This window comes from Phyllostomus hastatus, unplaced genomic scaffold (assembly GCF_019186645.2).
Source record: "Phyllostomus hastatus isolate PE091 unplaced genomic scaffold, TTU_PhHast_1.1 phas_scaffold_182, whole genome shotgun sequence".
Lineage (NCBI taxonomy): Eukaryota > Metazoa > Chordata > Mammalia > Chiroptera > Phyllostomidae > Phyllostomus > Phyllostomus hastatus.
The window spans coordinates 18,485,331-18,503,386 of record NW_025334013.1 but is presented as its reverse complement, the minus strand read 5'-3'; the positions used below and the strand labels follow the sequence as shown (position 1 = coordinate 18,503,386).

The following is an 18,056-nucleotide window of genomic DNA, read 5'->3' as shown; positions in this document are numbered from 1 at the left end:
TATATAGTTCCGTGCTGTCTGTCTCCTGCCACCAGAATGTGAGATCCACACGCAGAAGAACGCACATGCCAGCGGCCTGTGTCCATCTTGGTCCCAGTCCTATATCCCTGGCAACTATATAGTGCCTGACACATGACAGGCACCCAGTAAGCCTGTTTGGATGAGTCTTCACAGTCTGTACGGTAAAGGTTATTATCATTCCCACTTTACAAAACAAGGGACTAAAGTTCCAAGAGGTTAAGTGACTTGACCTAGATCCCTCAGCTAGGGAGTAAGTCCCACTGGAACGCTCCGCCCCACCACCCTCGGGTCTCCCCAAATGTAGCATTAAATTGGATTTTAGCTGGTTCCCAGATCAGCTTTTAAATAAAGCAAAGAACGTATATTACTTGTAACTGTAAAAGTCAATATATGCAAATGAAATATGAAAAATCTTGCTGTTACGGATAAAAAGAAACACTTAAGAATATGAATGGCAAAAATAAATAAAACTCAACCTAACACCTTGTCCCTTATTAAAAAATTAATTCAAAATGGATGATGGACTTAAGCATAAAATATAAACACTATTTTACAGTTTCGTTAAAAAAAAAAAGGAGAAAATCTTTTGACTCTAGGCTCAGGCAAGGAGTTCTTAAACTTGACACCAAAAGCACAACTCATATAAGGAAACTTTTACAAATTGGCCCTCATCAAAATTAAAAACGGTCATTCTGTGAAAGACCAGGTAAAGAGGGCAAAAAGACAAGTTAAAAGCTGGGAGAAAAGTATTTACAAACTATATCCCCAACAAAAGGACTGGATCTAGAATGTGGAAAGAATGCTCAGAACTCCACAGTAGAGAGTGAATAACCCAGTTAGAAAATGGGCAAAAACATGAACAACTAACTGATTGACAAGGAATACAGGTGGCAAATAGCGCATGAAAAGATGGTCAACATCACTAGGCATTGAAGAAACGCAAATTAAGACCAGAATGCAATATTACTATACTCCTCTCAAAGTGGCTAAAATTAAAAAATCCGACAACAGCAAATGTTGACAAGAATGCTGAAAACTGGATCACTCACACATGGCTGGTGAAAATGTAAAACACCCAGCTACCCTGGCAGTTTCCCATAAATCTAAATATGCCATTACCACATGACCCATCCGCTGGGAGCATCGATCCCTGAAAGTTCATGTCCATGAGGAACCTCCACGCAAATGTTCACAGCAGCTTCACTTGTCACAGCCAGAAAGCGGTACCAGCCCAGATGTCCTTCAACAGGCGGAAGGTTAAACAAATTGTGGTGTGCCCATACCACAGAACACTACTCGGCCATAAAAAGGAATGAACTCAGTGGATTGAACTCGGGCTGCGAACCAAAGTGTCGCAGGTTCGATTCCCAGTCAGGGCACATGCCTAGGTTGCAGGCCGTGACCCCCAGCAACCGCACACTGATGTTTCTCTCTCTCTCTCTCTCTCCCTCCCTTCCCTCTCTAGAAATAAATAAATAAAATCTTTAAAAAAAAAAAAAGGAATGAACTGTTAATATACACAACAACTTGGATAAATCTCCAGGGGATTGTGCTGAACAGAACACTCACTCTCAGTGCCAAAACAATTCAACTGGAAAAGAAGATTTTTTTCAATAAATGGTGCTGGGACACCTGGACATCCACATGCAAGAGAATGAGGCTAGGTCCTTACCTCACACCATATACAAAAATTAACTCAAAATGGGTCAAGGGTCTAAATGTCTATGACACTCTTGGAAAACATAGGGGTAAATCTTTGTGACTTTGGATTAAGCAATAATTTTAGATATGACATCAAAAGCACAAATTGGGCTTCATCAAAATTAAAAAACTTTTGTCCTTCATAGGACACCATCAAGAAAGTTAAAGGACAACCCACAGAAAGGAAGAAAATGTTTGCAAATATATCCAATAAGGGTCTAGTATCTAGAATATATAAACAACTCCTACAACTCAGTAACAAAAGGAAAAAAAACAACTTAAAATGGGTAAAGGATCTGGATAGACATTTCTACAGAGAAGACATACCAATGACCAATGAGCACATGAAAAAATGTTGAATGTTATTAACCATCAGGGAAAAGGAAACCAAAGCCACAGTAAGATACCACTTCACACCCATGAGGAGGGTCATAATCAGGAGACAGACAATAACAAGTGTTGACGAGAATACGGAGAAATCGGAGCCCTCATACACTACCAATGGGGATGTAAAATGGGACAGCCACTCTGACGCAGTTACCATGTAACACACATGCTACATACCTAGAAGAAATGCAGACATGCGTCCACACCAAAACCTGTCCCTGAATAGTCATAGTGATATTCTTCATAATAGCCAAAAAGTACAAACACCCCAAATACCCATCAGCTGGTGAATGGATAAATTGTAGTATTGTCCGTACAACAACAGAATATTACTCAGCAATAAAAGGAACGAAGTACTGACACATGCCACAGGATGGACAAACCTTGAAAACATTATCCTAAGTGGAAGAAGCCAGTCACACACACAAAACAACTATATATTGTAAGGTTCCATTCACATGAAACGTCCACAAAGAGGTAACTCTGTAGAGACAGAGGAAATGACTGCTCGCCTACTGTCGGAGGGCCAGGGAGGGATGAGCGGGCTGCTGAAAGGTGGGAAGTTTCCTCTTGGGGAGGGAGATGAACGTGTTTGAAAACTGATGGTGTTGACGGCTGCCCGGCTCTGTGAATGTGCTAAAAACCACCACATCCTAATGAGTGAATCGTATGAGGTGTGAATTATAGCTCAGTAAAAGTGGTAGCAAATTTAAAAACCAACTCCAAAAGGTTATATAATAACGCCATGATTTATGTGCCCTTTTTGAAATGACATTTTAGAAATGAAGGACAGATGGGCGGTGATCAGGGTCTGGGGCGGAGGAAGGACCGGAGGTGAGTGCGGGTGTGAGAGGGCAGCACCGAGGTCCTCAGGCTGCCGGAACTGCCGGGCATCTTGACTGTGGTGACAAATACACAAACCCACACGTGTGACAGACTGTGTAGAACTAACCGCATACAAATGACTACGAGCGAAACGGGAGAAGTCTGAATAAGATCTGTGGAGTGCATCCATGTCAATATCCTGATTGTGATATTATGCTACAGTTTTGCAACATGTTACCATTGCAGGAAACAGGGTGGGGGGTATAGGGGATTCTGTCTGTGTGTTTTTTTTTCTTACAACTGTGTATGAATCTACAATTATTGCAACAAAACTCCAACGTTAAGAAAAGCTGAAATCACAGAGTGGAAAAATTGTTCTTTTTTCAATTTCTCTTAGGATTAAAATGCTTTTACCCTTTTCAAGGTGCAAGAGCAGACCTCGGGCTCAAATGCCTAGACCAGAGAACCCAGCTCCATTTAATAACACACTTTTTTATTTAACGGGGGTTAGTCGTTTATTTTATCTAGATGGCATGATACAAAACAAAGAACACAGATCCTGGAGACAGTCAGTCGAGGGCGGCAATGCCAGCTCTGCCACCTACTAGCTGTGTTACTTTGGGCCACTTAACATCTCTGAGCCTCAGTCACTTCATCTCCAAAACGGGTACAAGGAGAGGACCGGGACCATGGGGTTGCTGTGAGTTTTACATCGGTAAGAATGTGTGTGCACACACATGTATAAGTGTCTGGCACAAAGTTACAAGTTAGCCATCATTCTTATCTTTCCCATAACAACGATTGAAGAAAAATCACATCTTAGCAAGTTTCAGAAGCACAGATGCAGCCCGCACTACCTTTCGCATCGCGCCACTTGCCCCCTTGGATGCCCTGAGCCCGGACCGGGTGTCCGAGGGAAGGAGTGGGTTCACGAGGCACACACCTGCGCACTTGGTGCGGCTGACCAGGGGCGGCCCGGGGCGGCCGGTGCCTCCCTCGCCCGGGCGTGTGAGCAGCACGCTGATCTCGTACTCCGTGTCAGGGTCCAGGTGCCACAGCTTGTAGGTCTGCAGGTTGACCGCGTGCACCTCTGCCCACGGGCCGCGAGACATGCGGTACTCAATCTCCTTGCGCACTATTGGCCCGTCGCCGATAATGGAGTTGGTGTTGAGCTGGATGATGAGGTAGGTGGGACCAGCGCGTAGCAGCTGCGGGGGCGCGATGGGAGTGGGGGGCTCTGCGGGGACAGAGGGTGGAGGAGGAGCCGAAGGATGTTGCTGTGAGGCCCCGGGCCCCAGGTCCCCATCCCATCACCCCCAAATCCCCAAGAGCCCTCCCCATCCTCGCGCAGCCCCCAGGTCCTGGACCAGAACGCTTCTCCCTTCCCCATTCAATGCCCAGGCCCTAAGGGGCGCCCTGCTCCAAAGGCTGACCCCTTCCTAACCTCTCAACCCACACCCTCTCCCTCACTTCCCCTTGGAAGCCCCAAGTCCTCGCCTCCAGGGACTGATCCGGTACCAACTCAGGTCAACCTGGGTCCCTGCGGCTCAATCCCGCCTCGCTGGGCTCACACCTGGACCGGGTCGTCCCGCAGGCCGGCCTGTCGGTCAGACCCCACCCCCTCCATTAAGACCTCCTCTCCCGGGAGAGAGACCCTTCCAGCTCCCTAGGCCACGTTTCCTTTGGGTCAGACCCGGAACCTGCAAGACCCCCGCTCCGCAGCCCCCTCGGCCTCGCCCTCCGCGAGCGCGCGCGCGCTGACCCTTGACGATGAGCTCTGCGAAGTTGGAGACGCCCGCGCCGCGCGGGGCCTGGGACACGCAGCGGTACAGGTCCTGATCCGCGCGGCCCACCGCGGCCAGCGGGAAGGTGGCTAGGAAGCGACGGTGGCTGATGTGCCGCACGCCGGCCGCGGGCACCAGCGCCCCGCTCTGCCGCTGCTCGGGGAGAGGGGCGACAGAGTCAGGGACGCCAGGGAGAGAGGGTCCCAACCTCGCTCTGACCCGGCCGGAGGGAGTAGCAACTGTCCTGGCCCCGTTTAGCCGTCCCTGCTGCCTCCACTGGGGGCACAGGGGGCTCCCGGGACCCGCTCCGCCACAGGAAGGTGCGAAGCTGATTAAAGAAAGGTGGTCGCTCCGCCTTTGGTGGACAGTGCAGTTGGGGGACCCTGGGGCCGCGCTCTGGCCTGGGGGGGATGCAGGCACCCAAGAGGGCAGAGCAGAGCCAGGGCACGGAAGAGGCCCCCAACGCACTCCGGCCAAGGTTCCCGCGCCCTCACCTGCAGGAGGAAACGCTCCGCCTCCGCAGCTCGGCCCGCGGCCATGCACTGGAAGGAGGCGTTCTGGCCGGCGTTGACCTCCACGTCGCCCAGGCGGGAGAAGTGCGGGGCCTTTGCTGCGGGAAAGCAGCCGCGGAGTGAGCTCGGTCTACGCCCCCCGCAGGCAGAGCCGTGAGGGACCGCACCCCTCACCTTGAACCCCCGGGGTCTGGAACTCACCGCAGGGGTAGCTGAGGAGCAGGATGTCGTCTAGGCCCATGTAGCCCCTGCGGTCTGGGGAGATGAGGGCCTCGAACAGCACCTGGGAGAGGCGGGAGGGCCCCTGTCACACTGACATTCCTCCAGCCCTGCCTGGGGAGGTGTCCACAAGAGCCCCCGCTCAGCTCTGCTCCAGCCCCATCCTCAGACCAGCAGAGGTCAGCCCTGCTCGCAGTGACCTGGCAGCACCCAGAGCTAACAAGGTCAAGGCCAGAGGTTCCATCCTAACCCTTCAAGCAGCAAAACTCTTCCCAGCCAGACAGGGGCACAGTTCCAACTCACCCTTGACCCCAGCCGCAGACTATCCCCACTGAGAATGACCTCTGATGCTGAGCCCAGACTGAACCCTCACTGAAAAACCCAGCACTGACCACACACTGACCCCTGACCTTGACCACAGATTGACTCTGACGCTGAACAAACTAATCCCAACTTCAGTCTGGCCTCAAGGGGACGCCCCTCCAGCCCCGCCCCAAAGCATGAGCCGACCACAGACTGCACTCAGCCTACCTGATACTCATTGGGCCAGAAGGTGCTGACAGCCATCTCCGCCTGGTGCCACTGGCGGCCGTGGGATCCGCTCATGTTCCAGACGGGGCTGCCCAGGGGGCCTCCGTTGACCCGCACGTAGATGCCCAGCGTGCCCGGGCTGTGCCCGTCCCGGCTGTACAGAAAGTAGCTGAACTGCACACAGTGGGTGTCGTTCTCACTCAGGCTCTGGAAGATGATATGGGCCCGCTGGCCTGGAGCATGCTGGGAAGCATTGACCAGCAGGTAGGAGCCTGGAAGGAGAGGGGGAACGAGTCAGGAGCTGAAGAGACCGCCGGGGAGCACCGAGGTCAGGGGGGCACAGAGGAGGGGCCGGAACAAGGGACCCCAGGCACGTGCACCCGCCGTGGGCCAGGGGTTCTGAGTTCCGGTCCCAGCGCTCATCACCGGGTTCCCTGCACTTCCCTGAGTCTGTTCCCCAAAGGAGAGGGTTGGAGCAGCAAAAAAAGCCCCAAACCTTCTCTTGCTCCTCTCCCCCTACCATCGCCATCCAAACTCAGGCTGATCCGAGGCTTCCCCGTGTTCGGAGCTGTCCCTGGAGGCAGGGACTGGGCCACTCACCCCCGAGGTCAAGAGCCTGGCACGAATGGCCCTCCACGGCCACCTCTTCTGAGGTTTCACCCCCACCCCATCTTTCTACGGGCTTCCCCGCCCCCGGCGCTTGGATCATTAATAAAGCTGTGTCTGTTTCTCAGCAGCCTATGGTGCCTCGGGCCTCCACCGTGTCCCCAGCACAGGCTCTGGACCCAAGCCGAGTGAATGTGTAGAGCAGATTGCAAGGAAGGACTCTAACTTCTCTTCCAGCACTGCCCCCCCCAACCCCGCCCCCAATCGAAACTCCTGAGATACAATTCTCTTGGTTTCCAACCTGAGGAAAGGCAGCCCCACCCCTTCCCCAGAGATGCAAGCTGTGAGCGAGCCTGGGACCGGGGTGAGGGAGTGGGCAGGCCTCCTGGGGACCTGGCTGAGGGGTCATGGCTTCCCTTCCGTGGAGAGAAGGCCCCAGCAGCTGCCAAGGGGGTGCCCGCAGCCACCAGCGCTGCCTCCTCCTGGGCTTGGCCGACAGCCAACACAAACTCATTCAGCTCCCAGCTCCGGGAGGACTCCCCAGGGACTCCGCAGAGGCGATCTCATTCATCTCCACGAGCCAGAAGCCTGTGAAGGCCGCTTGGGGTTCGGCCCAGGCGGGTTCGTAAACAAAGCCCCAGGTCCCCATCCCCTCTCAGGAAGGGACAGATCCCGGCCCCCAGCAGCCTCCCTTGGCCCACTCGGCGTCCTCCTCTCCCCTCTCCCTGTCAGCAGCTGTGTGTGCCGCTCCCCACTCCATCTGACACTTCGTTCTTGCTTCTTCCCTCTGCTCCCTCCACCTCTCTCCTTTCTCGAGGTTTTCCCACTCGGCCTCCCCCACCCTTCTTTCGTTTACTCCCGTCATCCTGTGGCTCTGCCTTCTCCTCTCTCCTGTCTCTGTCCCTTCTCTCTCCATCCTCCACGCCCTCCCCAAGACGGACAGCACCAGGAAAGCAGAGACTGTGTCCACCTTGCTGACCACGGCATCCCCAGGATCCAGCCCAAGACCCACGTTATTTGCTACATTTCTCTCTCCCCCGTCTCACTGGATACGCCTCTGCTCACGTGTGTGAGGGGGCCACAGCCCGCACTCGGGGGTCAGGCCTGTTACAGGTGAATGCACATCACCTCGTCCCTGCCTGCCAACCACATACCAGACGGAGCCAGGGCCCTGGGGACACAGAGACAGTCCACACAGGGCCCTACCATGGGGGGCGCCTTGACAGGTCACTGTCACACAGGTCAGACTTTGACACCTGAGGGTACAGAGGTCAAACAGGGAGCTGGGAGCCCTGCAGAGGCAGAGAGGAAAGCCCCAGGGAGGGCGCAGGGCGCAGAAGGGGAGGTGGGGAGGCCTCCAGGAGGCAATGCCAGCGAGGGAGGTGAGGACTGGAGGCCACCCAAGCCAGGGCGTGGAGGGCATCTCTCCTGTGGGCTCCCACTCCTGGCCCCGTCACTGAGGAACTTTGGTGCCCTTCCCTCTCCCCCTCCCCCGCACCCTTCACAGCAGTTGCAATCCCGGCCACGCTGAGAGCTGAGCTGTTAGACCCTGGCCCCCTACTGTGACAGGGCAAAGAGGAAGGGCCCACAGGCTATCTGTCCCTGAGGGTCCCTCAGCAAGCCCGTGCGGTTCTCACACTATCCTATCTCCTCCCACCTAGTCTTTACCGATAAGAAGGTCGATAATTTGGCTTCTACCTGTCTTATCCCTTTATTAACTCCTAGTTGATTCCCAGCGAAGAGGGGTGCTAGTAATTGGGCCCCCTCAAATACCTCCAACAACAGCAACTAAACATTAATCAAACCCCTACATGCCATCCCATGTTATGTACTTTATCTAAAACCCCTGTGAAATGAATTACTCTCCACATTTTACAGTTAAGAAAAGGGAAGCCCAGAGAAGTTAAGTGACTTGCCCATGGTCACACAGCTGATAAAGTGACAATGCCAGGATTAGAAGCCCATTCTTCACGGTGCTGGGACCAGTGCCCTAGGGGCCAGGACCAGAGTAGGAGGCCAGAACTAGAGTCCATGTAGGTAATTTGTCTCCTGGCCCCCCAGCCCAGGGCTCACAATGCCCAAAGTGCCCCATCCTGAAACAGCAGCAGGGCATTGCAGAAGGCGGGGAGGATCTGGGGCTTGCAAGAAAAAAGGGGCACAGGAAGGAAGGTTTCACACATATCCAGCCCCTAATGTTACTGCTCCATCAGCATCTTCGGGTCCTGGGAGACCAGGATGCAGGGGCTCTCTGGGAGAAGAGGGGGGCTTTGATTACCTGGACCCACACCCACTTTACAGGGAAAACCACAGGCTGTGCACAGTTGGGCGGTGTCCAGAGAGCTCCATGTTCGCACTGTCGCATATGTCTCTACAGACGCCAAAGCGGAGGAGGCCCAGAGGCTGAGGGGTGCACCCGCGGTCACACGGCAAGTGGGCAGAATGCCCCAGAAGGAGACGCATGGGCAATGGCAGCTGAGAGGACACTCACCATGGGGCAGGTCCACAGGCGCCCGGGTGCCAGGGTGGATCCGCACCTGCTCCCACTGGAAGTCGTCGTACTGGGCCTGGCTGTACTCGCAGGGCACTGCTGAGTCACTTGCCTCCTCGAAGGTGCAGCCGGCTGTGAGGGCGGGGCCTGGTTAGCAAGGCCAGGACAGGGCTGCCGGCCGGGAGGGCTCCTGGGTTTCCTCCAGGTGCCCCCACACTGCCCTCTCCCACCCAGGCCCACCCACCTCCGCTCCCTCCCCTCACTGCGCCCTCCCACAAAACTCTCCCTCCTCCACCGTCCCCCTCTACCAAGACCCTCTCTTCATCGTCTCCCCCCAGTGCCAGGCCTCTGCACAATGCCCACGCCCCCGGTACTTTCCAGGACCCCCTACTGCTGCACCACCCGTCAAAGACTCCTCGACAAGAACTAGTTATCATCACTGCTCCATCATCAGAGTCTCACGACAGCTCCTGACAGCAGGACTAGAACTACCCCCATTTCGCAGGTGAGGTAACTGAGGCCCTAAGAGGCAGAATGACTTCTTTCAGGTCACACAGCTGGTTAGTGACAGAGACAGGGTATGAAACGAGATCTCCTGAATGCTAGTCAGTGTCCCATCGCCTGCCCCTCCAATGCCATACAGGGGACAGACACAGCGGACCCCGAGACCGGCCGGGTCAGGAATGCCCTACGCCAGCCCTAACAGCATGTCCTTGAAGATAACACTGGTGACAGGCTCACCACAAGCCCTGAACACTTCCAACGCAGACGCACACTCAGGCCTCGCCTCCGCAGCGAGCACCACCACCATCCCCACGTAGCAGACGAGCTCCGGAGTTTCAGTCATTGCCCAAAGTCACCCGACTAAGGTATCTGCCTGCAGGAGTGTGACACGCGAAAGCGCAGTCGTGTGTGGATGGGGCATGAGTAGGGGAAGCAAATTCTCATGATTTGGAACCAGTATTTGCAGGTTACATGAGAAGAAGAGGAAGGAGGAGAGGACCGAAATAGCCGTGAGACCTCTGGCTGGCAACGAGGGCCGTAAATCTTAGCGAGCTCATCCAAGCGCTGAGACAGACACCTGACCAGCCTGAGAGTACCACGGGATCGGAAAGTGACTGCACGCCAGTCCCTGCACCCACTCCCCAGCCTCAGTGTTCAGAGTCCCATCGGGGCAGTCGGAAGCATCCGAGACCAGACGAATGCCTGAGCGAATGGCAAGGAAGCAGGCACACACGCACGCCAGCCCGGGTGTCCGCCCGCAGGAGACACACGAGGTGGCGGAGGCTCCGAGGGGTGGAGGGTGCAGCCACAGTGTAATGTGGTGGACGGGTGAGTGGGTTTTGGCATCAGGCAGGCTTGGGAGTGAGTCTTGACTCTGCAGTTTGTGGGCAAGTCACTCCTCCTCTCTGAGCTTCCGTTTCCCATCCACACGTGGGTTGTCGAGGATTCAGTGTAGGTCCACTTAGCACAACGCCTACAGCACATGCAAGCACTCAGGAGACAGCAGCTCCTCACGCATGCCGCTCGAGCCCTCGTGAACAACAAGCAGGATCTGAACCCATGTCAGTCGGTGGCCAAAGTCCACATCTCCCACCAAAAAGGCCTTCACTAAGACAGGGGGCAAACGTGAGCTGCTTCCCAGGCTCAGGAAGAGGCGGGAAGAGACACAGACAGCAGTTGGGGAGTGAGTGCCACGTGCCAGGAACAGTAGTGGCTTTGCACACGCAGCCAGCGGCGTCACTGCAGGAGGCTCTTGCTTCATCTGCAGCAGGGACGCGCTAGGCTGTCATGAGGGTCACGTAAAGTGGCGTATGGAAACACGCCCGGCACGGACAGGCACAAAGGGGCTCGCCGCCATTGGGGCATTTTCCTCTCCTCTCCTTGGACCCTATCGGTAGGCAAAATGATGAGAAGTGGGCATAAGGCTGGCACAGAGTGCATGCAAGGAAATAACAGAAGCCTCTCTGCAGAGCTGGAGCAAGACCCAGGCTGAGCTCTTTGCCCTTTTATGTGAAAAGCCCTGGTCAGCATCATGTCCTGTGGCTGGTGGGAGGTGGGATTTAACCCCATCAGTGCTGGGAAGGCCTCAGCTCTCCCACTAGAAAATGATCCACAGTACAGCACAGAGACAGGACTTGGCCAGGAAGGGTGGTCAGGGAGGACTTCCTGGAGGAGGAGACGAGTGAATTCATTCAGCCTGAGCTGAGTCTGCTGCTGAGGGTCTTAGCCAAGGCCTCCCTGGGGCAGAGGGATTGCCAGGAAGGGAAGCCGAGGATTTAGAGCCCTAGCGAGGGCTCAGGCTCCTCCTTTTTCTTCACAGGCAACAAAGCAGCTGCCCCGTGTCTCACCCACGGCCCTGGCATGAGCTTAATAGTGCCAGCTCCCTGCTTCCTGTGCTGCCAGGACTTCCAAATGGACTGGCCTGGTCAGAGGGACTCGCAGACCATCCGACCTTAACCAGGGTAGCCCCCCCACTGGCCGACCCAGGTCAGTGACCCCGCACAGGTAGTCCTGAGCCAGAGTGGCCCCACTGCCACCCAGCTGACTGCCAGACCACCTGGCCTCAGCCAGAAGGACCACCAGACTGACTGACCCCAGACCGGCTGACCATGGCCAGAGTGACCCCTGACCTCTGCCAAATAATGGACCCCAGCCAGGGAGACGTTCCCAGCTGACGGACTCCATCCAGAGGGTCCCCTGAGGCAGAATGGCTCCCTCTCCCTGGCCCGTGTCCATCCCCAGTCCTGCATGCCTGAGCCAGGCCCATTCCAGCCACAACCCTTAGTGGGTCATATCCTCCAGGAAAACCCCGCACCCCCCCAGCTCACCCTGGGATGGGAACAAGCAGCCCTCCCAGGCCCTGGGAAAACCCCCATGACCTCCAGTCTGGACGGTGCAGAAGCCAAGATCCAAAGCCAAGTCCCAGATCCTGCCTGAGACCCAGCTGCTGCCAGGGGCCAGAAGCCCAGGAGGAAAAAATCTAGATCAGACTTTGGGTTCAGAGCAAGAATGGTAGCAGGGAATCCCTCTCAGCTCCACCGACACAGACGCGGGCACTCACACCAACACCACCACGAGGGGGCTGCCCCTCTCCCCTGTGATCGCTTGCGCCGGTGAACCCTCACAGTAGCTCAGAAGGTGGGTGCTATCGCTATTCCCATTTAGCCTACAGAAACTGAGGCCCAGAGACATGAGGTGGCTTGCCCTCGGCCACACCTTCAGCCCCAGAAGTGGGCCTGAAGCCACCTGTTTCTATTCAAGATGACAAGGCAGACAAAACCAGGCCCTGGGCTACTGCTGGCCACAGGTGTTAGCGCCATTCAGGGACAGTGTTCCCTGACAGAACAAGGCGGGGCTGGGCTGGCACCACTGGAGGCACAAGGACGGTAGAACCACCCTGCCCGCAGACCTCCCACTGTGAGTGGAGAGGGGGACACACAAATGAGAGGTCGCTAGGGCGGGATCTAAGAGGGAAAGGTGCAGGGGAAAGGTTCCTGGAGGTGGGTGCACCCGAGCAGGGCCTGGAGGGATGGGCACGGTCCTGGCCAGCAGAGCTGGGCAGAAGGGCCCGGGAGGCACAGGGCCCGGCGGTGGTTGGCGGAGGGAGGCTGTGAGTAAACGCAGTCCGTCCATCCATCGTCCGTCGTCCGTCGGGGCACAGAGAGGAGCGACTGCCCGCAGCAGCGGGGGAGTGAGACTGGAGGGAGGGGGTCAGAGCTACAGGAGGGAGGCCTGGATGCCAGGGAGAGAGGGGTTTGGCCTCCTTTGAGTTGGGAAGCCACAGGCGGGCGGCACTGGAGCAGGAAGCTCCCGGACTCTGCACAGACGAGAGATGTGTCCTGTGAGCCCCGAGGAGGCAGGTGCCTCTCCAGAGGGCACTACGGGACCAGGAGCCCGAGAAGCCACCAAGGGGCCAGGGGTCAGCTGCCAGGAACTGGTGAGGAAAGGGGCCTCAGTCCCCATCCTGGACGCAAACATCGCACACTCCAGTCTCACTCAGAGAGACACACAACACACGCACACGCACACTCCCTTACCCCTGCCTAGTCCAAACCTCAGGGACACAGTCCCCACCAGACCAGGGACAGGGAGAAAGCCAGGCCCCTCCCTGCCTCCGCCAGGACCTCCCTGAGAGGGCGGGCTTGATCAAAGCAGGACCACCACCAGCTCCCCCAGCCTCAGCTCCAACTGGCCCAGCCACATTCCTCAGCTAATCTCCCCAATCTGGCAGGCGGTTGCCTGAGCAACCGTCAGCCACAATTTGGGGAGGCAGGAGGATGGTTTATCCACATCCGGCTGGGCTCTGGATGGGGTGATATAAGGGGCAAAGTAACCTCTGCAGGAGGAGCCAGAGTGTGTGGGGGGTCGGCCCTTGTGTAGGTGTGGTGCGTGAGGGTCTCCGCCACCCCACTGCATGTGTTCCCATGTGCTGAGGCGTGTGTGTCTGTGTGTGCATGGCCGTGAGAGGGACAGCCTGGTACCGACTTACAAGTACCCAGACAGGAGACCCGGATCTAACTCCTGCTGAGCCTCCAGCACACACCCCATGTGACCACGGGGCAGGTGGCTTGCCCTCCCTGAACCCCTGCTTCCTCCCTTACGAAGTGCAAGTAGGGAACCAGGTCACAGCTGACTCCACCTCCAGAACTCTGATCCCATTCGAGTGAGTACACACGTGAGGACATATTACGTGACAGCAAAGACAGATGCCACGGCGGGGAGGCGAGACTGAGCCGGGCGTGTGGTGTGAGGCTGTGGGTGTGCAGGGGCACACTCGTGTGCATATTCAGCGATATGCACATGCCTAAGGGGAAGGTGAGCTGCATGGGGGGCGGGGGTTGTGCACGCATGTGTGTGTGCGTGCGTGCGTGTGAGCACCACAAGCATGTGAGTGCAGACCCTCCTCCCCACCCGGCAGGGAATGCTGCTCTGTGCCCCCACAGCTGCCAGCCCCCACCAGGGGTCCTGAAGGCCCTGGGTGAGCAGAGTTTGCATGCGGTGAGATTTGTGTTCCCTTCAGTTTGTCAACAGAACATCGGGCCCCAAGGGTGGCCCCAGGAGAAAGAAAACTTCCCCCAGAAGGTTACACATTGAGAGCTAGGGTCACACCCAATCCCAGCACAGCCCTGGCGTGGGAACCCAAACACCACCCCAGCGACAACACAGGCCCATGTCATCAGCCGAAGCCACACCTCTACTCCAGGCAGCGCCCCCAAAAAAACCTGGAGCCAGCACCAGCCCCACCCCTGGACATCCCTGCCCACCCCAGCCCTGGCCCAGGTTCTCCACCCCAACTGAAGTCCCAGCTCCGACCCATCTGACCCCCACCTCCTCCCTTCCTCCCTTCCCGAGGTTAAATCCCCAAGCCCTGGGCAGACTAGATGGCCGATGCGCTCCCCGAGGTCTGACCCCGACCAGCCCCACCAGGCTCCAGGACCAGGCATGACCCCAGCCCAGAAACCTGACCCCACCCACTTCGCCGATCTCCTTGTCCGGACCATCACGTGCAGACCCCAGCCAGGGCTCTCTGCCGCTGCCCTCCAGAGCCCTGAATAATTGATGAGCAATTAATGAAGGGCAGAGCTGGCCACAATAGTCCACCTTCTAATCACACAGGCTTCAGCAGAGCTGCAACCAGGAAGGTCAACGCAAAGGCCAGCCGACTCAAAGGCCAGCAATACAACATCCCTCATCTCCACTGAGGCCAGAAGGAAGCCAACCACAGGAAGGGAAACGAGCCAGACCCACTCCCCATCTCCCTGACCAATAAGCACCCCAAATCCCCAGGCTGACCGTAGGGCCGGTCTACCGGCCGTGTAAGGGAAGGCACAGGATGGGGCCAGACTCCTCGGGGAGTCAAAGGACCGCATGGAGGACGGTGCTGTGCAGAGGGACGTGGGCCGAGAGGACACAGACCCCTGCCATGCAGACACCCGGTGTCACACAAACACAGTGCGGAGCAGAGGGCTGTGCACACACCGTGCAGTGGGCGTGCCGAGGATGTGAGGCCGCAGCTCCACGCTGCACAGAGGCAGAATGCGGCTTCCAGCACGGGGTCCCCTGCAGACTCCAGCACGGGGCCAGGCACATGGTTGGCGTCCCGTGCACTCTATGGAACGATGTGTCCGGTGCAGGCATGGGGACAGCACAGAGATGCTGGGAAGGAAAGGACGCATGTGGTGCAGAAGGAGCTGCTGGGTGTGGAATACAAGCTCGACACAGTGCCACGGCGCAGAGTAGGTGTAGACATGAGGACAGGGGTAGACTGTGGTGTGAACCAGCCCACAAAAACCCAGGCCACTCCCCAGGCCCAACACAGTGGCCCCAAGCTGCGGTATCAGTACAGACCCCTGAGCAGCATGCACGGAGGGGTGGAGGGGCACACAGAAACGGCGTTCCATGCAAAGACGCTGTTCCACTGGGGCTGCCAGCAGAAACCCGGGAGAGGCCACCAGCAGGCACCTCAGCGGTCACACAGACGGCACGGGTCCCAGGGGGCAGGCAGCGTGACAGAGGCAGCGGTGCACAGGGGAGGGCTAGGCCAGGCGCAGGCTCGCACCCAGTGCCGTTCAGCGCAGAGAAGCCATGTGACTCGAAGACGCAGTGTTGTGGTGGCATGCCATCTGTTGGCACAGCACAGTGGTGCATTGCTAGGAGCTCTGCCCAAACCCTAGGAGAGTCCACAGCCCAACGCAACAGTGGCATCTGAGAGAGGAATGCAGCCCAGACGGGAATGGCAGCTCAGCTTCAGGGTGGAGGTGCAGCCTAGCAGGACCGAGCAAAGGTGGGGCCTCCAGATGCACGGCCAATGCAGTGCAGGGTCCCGGCACAGTCCCGCAGTGCAGGGCTGAGATGCGGTGCGAGGTGCCCCGGCCTTAGGGTCTGTGTCCAGAGACCCCAGGGAGCACCCACTCGGAGCGGTCCAGGGCCACGACGCAGCGCGGTTATCAGTGTAAGGCAAAGGCGTGGCCCACCACAAAGTGGGGTGGGCTGCCCCTGCTTCCCCGTGATGCCCCGGGAGCAGCGAGCTCAGACCCCTAGAAACACCTGAGTCCAAAGCTCGGTCAGGCTGAGCTGGCTGCCCCAGGGGTCAGGAGCTGAGGCCTTGTCTGCCCCTCGGGCTTCCCTCTACCCCACCCCCAGGCCCCAACTTCTTCCACCCTAGTGGCTCTCCCGAGGCCCAGGACGAACCACCGCCGCCCACGGGACGGGCAGCACAGCGTCTGGGCATTCATCTCTGAGCAGGGTCCCAGGGCACTGGCAGGCAAACAGTGAATTCAGATTTTGCTAAAAAGCTTTTGGACAGCTAAGCACCTCCCCTGGCCCCCAGCCCAAGGCAGAGCAGGGGAGAGACAGAGAGGGAGACCCGCTGGGTCGGGCGCCGGCACGGGGCCGGTGGCAAGTGGGATGACGAGCAGAGTGGAAGCGAGAGGCAAGCCAGCCCCGACCCCTCCCGAGGGTCACTCTCGGCCTCCCCACCCCGCCACCCCTCCCAGGCTGGGACTGCATCAGAAGCCTAGAACACACGCGTAACAACAGCTAACACAGGCAGTGCTTACTGTGGGCCAGGACCTGTTCCGAACTGCACACGAGTGCACGCGCGCGTGCGCACACACACACACACCACACCCTCACAGCAACCCCGGGCAGCGAGTTCTGGAATGACCCGCCTCACCGGTGGAAACACCTCAGGCCCAGGGCAGCCAGGTGACTTGCCCCAGCGCTGAGCAGCCAGCAGTGGCAGAGCAAGGATTAGAACCCAGAGGGGCTTTACACTCTAGGTAAAGCGCGTATCTACACACATGCACAATCACAAGGGTGCACATGTGCCCACACGCAAACACACACAAACACGTGTGCGCACACTCTGAGTGACACGTCTCCCACTCCCCCACGTGAGACCCATCTGTCCTGTCCAGATGGCCTTCCGACGCCTCCCAGTGGTCACCTTATCCCCCCCACTGTCCTGCACCCCTGCTCTCCATCCCCCCTCTGTCCCTCACGCGTCCCCCAGCCTTCATCTGTCCCCAGCACCGCCCGAGCCCTCACTCCCAGCTGTCCCCACCGCCCAATGTATCTTTATCACTAGTGACCTCTCACCCCCCAGCTGTCCCCAAATCCCCAGCTATCACGCCACCCCTGGCTGCAATCTTGACCATCACGTGCATCCTGTGCCCAACAACGCCCAGTTTCCCCAGCCCATGACTCTCACACACACACACACACACACGCCTCTATCATCAACGCCAAACCTCGATGACCTCTCTCAGCCCCCTTCTCCTCCTCTCCGCTGACTCACCTCCAGGTCCTGGGGTCAGCACCCCCGGGGTCTGCCAAGACCTCCTGAGTCGTAGCTGCCCCTCCTGTGGTGTCCGCCTGAGGGGTCCTCCACTCTGCAGGCAATGACAGCTGCTGCCCAGGGCCCGCCAAGGGGGCCTGCCAGCACCACCCCCCACGACTGTCCCCTGGAACCCTGCTCCACCTTCCACCCCCACCACCGAGCCGCCCTGTGTACCCAGGGGCTCACACAGATGCAAACACTGAGTGGCACCTCTGCTGTGGACAAGGCCGTGGGGACAGGAGATGCAAAGACTCCGCCCCGCCCTCGGGGGCTCACAGGGAAGGAGACAGAACACCAGTGTGGTGTGGCGGGGCGTCTTGGAGCACTCAGACCCACTGGGCGGGAACGGTGCGGGAAGGCTCCGGTGGGGAAGGGACCCCAGAGCTGGACGCTGAAGGCTGAGCAGGTAGGCAGCCCTGGCAGGTCGGGAGGCCCAACACAGGCCGCAGTGGAGAGTGTGCCAGGGCCCGGCGGGGGCGGGGTCAGCACCTGCCTGGCGAGCCCGGAGCTCGCGGTCTGGAGAGGGCAGAGGGCAGCCACAGCACGGAGCTGTCACAGGAGGCAGGGGCTGGCCCACACAGGGGCCCCACGCAGGGCCGCGTCTGCCCACGAGGGTTAGGGTTTCGTCCCCGAGTGCG

The 18,056-nt window shown here is 57.9% G+C and overlaps 1 protein-coding gene across 4 annotated transcripts in view; it reads right to left on the bottom strand.

Moving 5' to 3' along the window:
• The window catches only part of PTPRU (protein tyrosine phosphatase receptor type U), a 77,067-nt gene that overhangs the window by 53,277 nt on the left and 5,734 nt on the right, over nucleotides 1-18,056 (bottom strand). For all 4 annotated transcript variants that reach the window (XM_045858742.1, XM_045858743.1, XM_045858744.1 and 1 more), the window contains exons 2-7: nucleotides 9,075-9,206; nucleotides 5,981-6,252; nucleotides 5,432-5,513; nucleotides 5,213-5,328; nucleotides 4,697-4,871; nucleotides 3,878-4,171 (exon numbers count right to left, since the gene is read on the bottom strand). In XM_045858742.1, coding sequence (XP_045714698.1) covers nucleotides 3,878-4,171; nucleotides 4,697-4,871; nucleotides 5,213-5,328; nucleotides 5,432-5,513; nucleotides 5,981-6,252; nucleotides 9,075-9,206 — 1,071 coding nt within the window. The remainder of the gene's footprint in view (nucleotides 1-3,877; nucleotides 4,172-4,696; nucleotides 4,872-5,212; nucleotides 5,329-5,431; nucleotides 5,514-5,980; nucleotides 6,253-9,074; nucleotides 9,207-18,056) is intronic.